This window comes from Mus caroli, unplaced genomic scaffold (genome assembly GCF_978045245.1).
Source record: "Mus caroli unplaced genomic scaffold, Mus_caroli_1 scaffold_8, whole genome shotgun sequence".
NCBI lineage: Eukaryota > Metazoa > Chordata > Mammalia > Rodentia > Muridae > Mus > Mus caroli.
In genome coordinates, this window is record NW_028227263.1 from 113,863,183 (window position 1) to 113,866,154 (window position 2,972).

Consider the following 2,972-nt stretch of genomic DNA (forward strand, 5'->3'; position numbering starts at 1 on the left):
GCAGGGCATTTTGGAAGCACCACAATTGAGCTGTGACACCTCAGTGTCCCAGAGGTTGTCCCTGCAATATCCTTCAACCAAATCAGACCCAAACTTGAATTCAAAAATCCAAGCTCCCCAATGAATTGCAAGGTTTTTATTGTTGGATTCCTGTTCTTAGACACCTGGGGGGAAGGGCTATGGCCTGCTGCATCTATACAAGTGAGCAGGCAAGTGGCTTCCTTGAGAGCAAAGTTGTAGCCATCAGCATAGTGGGCTGGCTTCTATTTTTTCCTGCAAACAGAAAGCCAAGTGAGACCTCACGGATGAAGGAGACCTCATGTTCCACTGACCATTCTCTGAGACACCTCCTAGAAAGACCTGCAGCCAATTTGCAATTGCTCTTGTATCTGACCAGGACTAGGGAGCCTTGTCCCCAACCTGTTGAGACAAGCTTTGTAAAGAGCATCAAATCCAGACAGATGAGAGGAGCCAACTTGAGAGACAACATAGTCTCAGTGGGACCAAATGGGGAGGAGCTGACAGAGCCCCATGTGAGCCTTTGGGCAGCTGGGGCTCCACAAGCAAACTGACTCCTTTCACATGTTGATGATGACCCTCAAATATCTGCAGATAAAGGCAGGACCTTAACATACCTGTTCTAGGGACATGAGGGTGTTCATTTAATTCTACCCTTGAATGTCCACATATGAAGTCCACAAAGTGGCCTTCAAAGTTCAGAGAACAGGATAACATATGATTTTTTTTGAAGCTGGAGTGGTAGGCTTGAAAAGTTAAGATAAAAGAGCCAGGCTAGAGAAGGGTGCCAGGTGGCAAGCTTCTGCAGCTAGACTTGGAAGGCTGTGTCAGGAAGTCTAAACTCAGGCAGAGATCTACTGTGGCTGGGCTGAGCTGAGCAGCCAGGGCCAGCTCAGGCAGTCCTAGAGCTCCTTCCTGCCCCATCCTCCTGACATCCTCAATCAGGTGTGTCACATTTCTTGATTCTCAGTGCAGCTTCAGTGGTGTGCAAGAGCACAAGCCCTGCCGCTAACCAGACACATAGAGAGACTCACGATGAAAGTAGTTGCATGTGCCTTGTCTTCCTCTGTCAAGGTGCTATCAACACATTGCTTGATTTTTTCAGTATTTTTCAGTATTTCAGGGTCATCTTTGTATTGTTTCACGTACTCAACATACTCTTCTGAGGTTCCGTGTAAAAATAGACGAACATCCTCTTTTATAGCTGGGCAAATGCCACAATCTGGAACACAAAGACAAGGTGACCCTCACTTGAAAGACCTGCATCAGTATATCCCAGGGGATAGAGGGTATGAGGGCCTGGATAACTTGCATCCCTGGCCCCCACACAGTAATACCCACCTCCCCCTGAAGTCAGGAGGAGCAGGGCAGCCCCAAGGATCACCACAGCACCAGCAAGCTTCATGGTAGTAGTGACAGGTACTCTTATCCAGCTTGGTCCAATTTTATAACTGCCCTGGGCTGCTCAGTGGGCAGGGAGGGGCCCATGTCTGAGCCTCTCCAGGGCCCTCCCAGGACGCATCTTGGAACTTCCTGAGGGTGTGTGTTTGCGTCATTGGGAGATATGTATTTTGGCAAGATCTTGTCAATAACCTGGCTCAGCATGTTCCCCTTCTTAGTGATCTTCTTAAGGTCACTTGTCCTTTTACAGTCAATGAAAAAGATGACTAGGGAGAGGGTCAGGTGGAATCTCAATCAGACCTCCAGAGTGAGCTCTGTGTCCCCCTGTCTCCCTGGAAACCTTAATGTTTACTTAAGAGTCATACTCACCTTCAGTGTCTAGACAATCCAGACTTCAGACCACTGGCCATGTGACCCCTGCCCCGTCTTTTTTTTTAATTTTTAATATTTTTATTACATATTTTCCTCAATTACATTTCCAATGCTATCCCAAAAGTCCCCCATAGCGCCCCCCACTTCCCTACCCACCCATTCCCATTCTTTTGGCCCTGGCATTCCCCTATATTGGGGCATATAAAGTTTGCAAATCCAATGGGCCTCTCTTTCCAGTGATGGCCGACTAGGCCATCTTTCGATACATATGCAGCTAGAGACAAGAGCTCCGTGGTACTGGTTAGTTCATCATGTTGTTCCAACTATAGGGTTGCAGATCCCTTTAGCTCCTTGGGTACTTTCTCTAGCTTCTCCATTGGGAGCCCTGTGATACATCCAATAGCTGACTGTGAGCATCCACTCCTGTGTTTGCTAGGCCCCGGCATAGTCTCACAAGAGACAGCTATATTTGGGTCCTTTCAGCAAAATCTTGCTAGTGTATGCAATGGTGTCCGCGTTTATAAGCTGCTTATGGGATGGATCCCTGGATACGGCAGTCTCTAGATGGTCCATCCTTTCATCACAGCTCCAAACTTTGTCTCTGTAATTCCTTCCATGGGTGTTTTGTTCCCAATTCTAAGAAGGGACCCCTGCCCTGTCTTTATCCTGCCCCTATCTTCCATTTGCTCCATGCCTTCCCTTGAACCAATCTCTTCAACCCAAGCTTCTCCTGCTATTGTAGACAATGTTCAATTTAATCTTTTTGTTGGTCGTGGTTGGTTTTTTGAGATAGGGTCTCTCTACATGGCCCAGGCTGACCTGGAACTATGTAAGCCAGGTTTTCCTTGAACTCAAAGAGGTCTTTGTGACTCTCTCTTATATGACTGCTTGAATTAAAGGCAAACACTGTCATATCTGCCTAAACTTGACCTTTTAAACCCCTAGTTGAGGTTTTCCATTTTGGGGGGATTTTTGGGTTTGGTTGGTTTTGTTGTTGTTGTTTTTGTTTGTTTGTTTTTTATGATATAGAATCTTGCCCATGTTGGTCTTGAGCTCATAATCTTCCTGAGAAAGGTGAGTGTGTGTGTATGTGTGTGTGTGTGTGTGTGTGTGTGTGTATCTGTGTGTGTGTTTGTGTATATGTGTGGTGGGTTCTACTTTCCTTGGAGTTAGTGGTAATC

General features: G+C 46.6%; 1 protein-coding gene across 1 annotated transcript; it reads right to left on the reverse strand.

The window, feature by feature from the left end:
• Positions 1–243: 243 nt before the first annotated feature.
• Positions 244–1,423, reverse strand: LOC110299152 (major allergen I polypeptide chain 1-like). The gene is made up of 3 exons (XM_021168777.2): positions 1,360–1,423; positions 1,053–1,240; positions 244–273 (listed from the first exon to the last, which is right to left on the reverse strand). Exons 1-3 carry the CDS (start codon positions 1,421–1,423, stop codon positions 244–246), a joined length of 282 nt encoding a protein of 93 aa, XP_021024436.1.
• Positions 1,424–2,972: the final 1,549 nt, after the last annotated feature.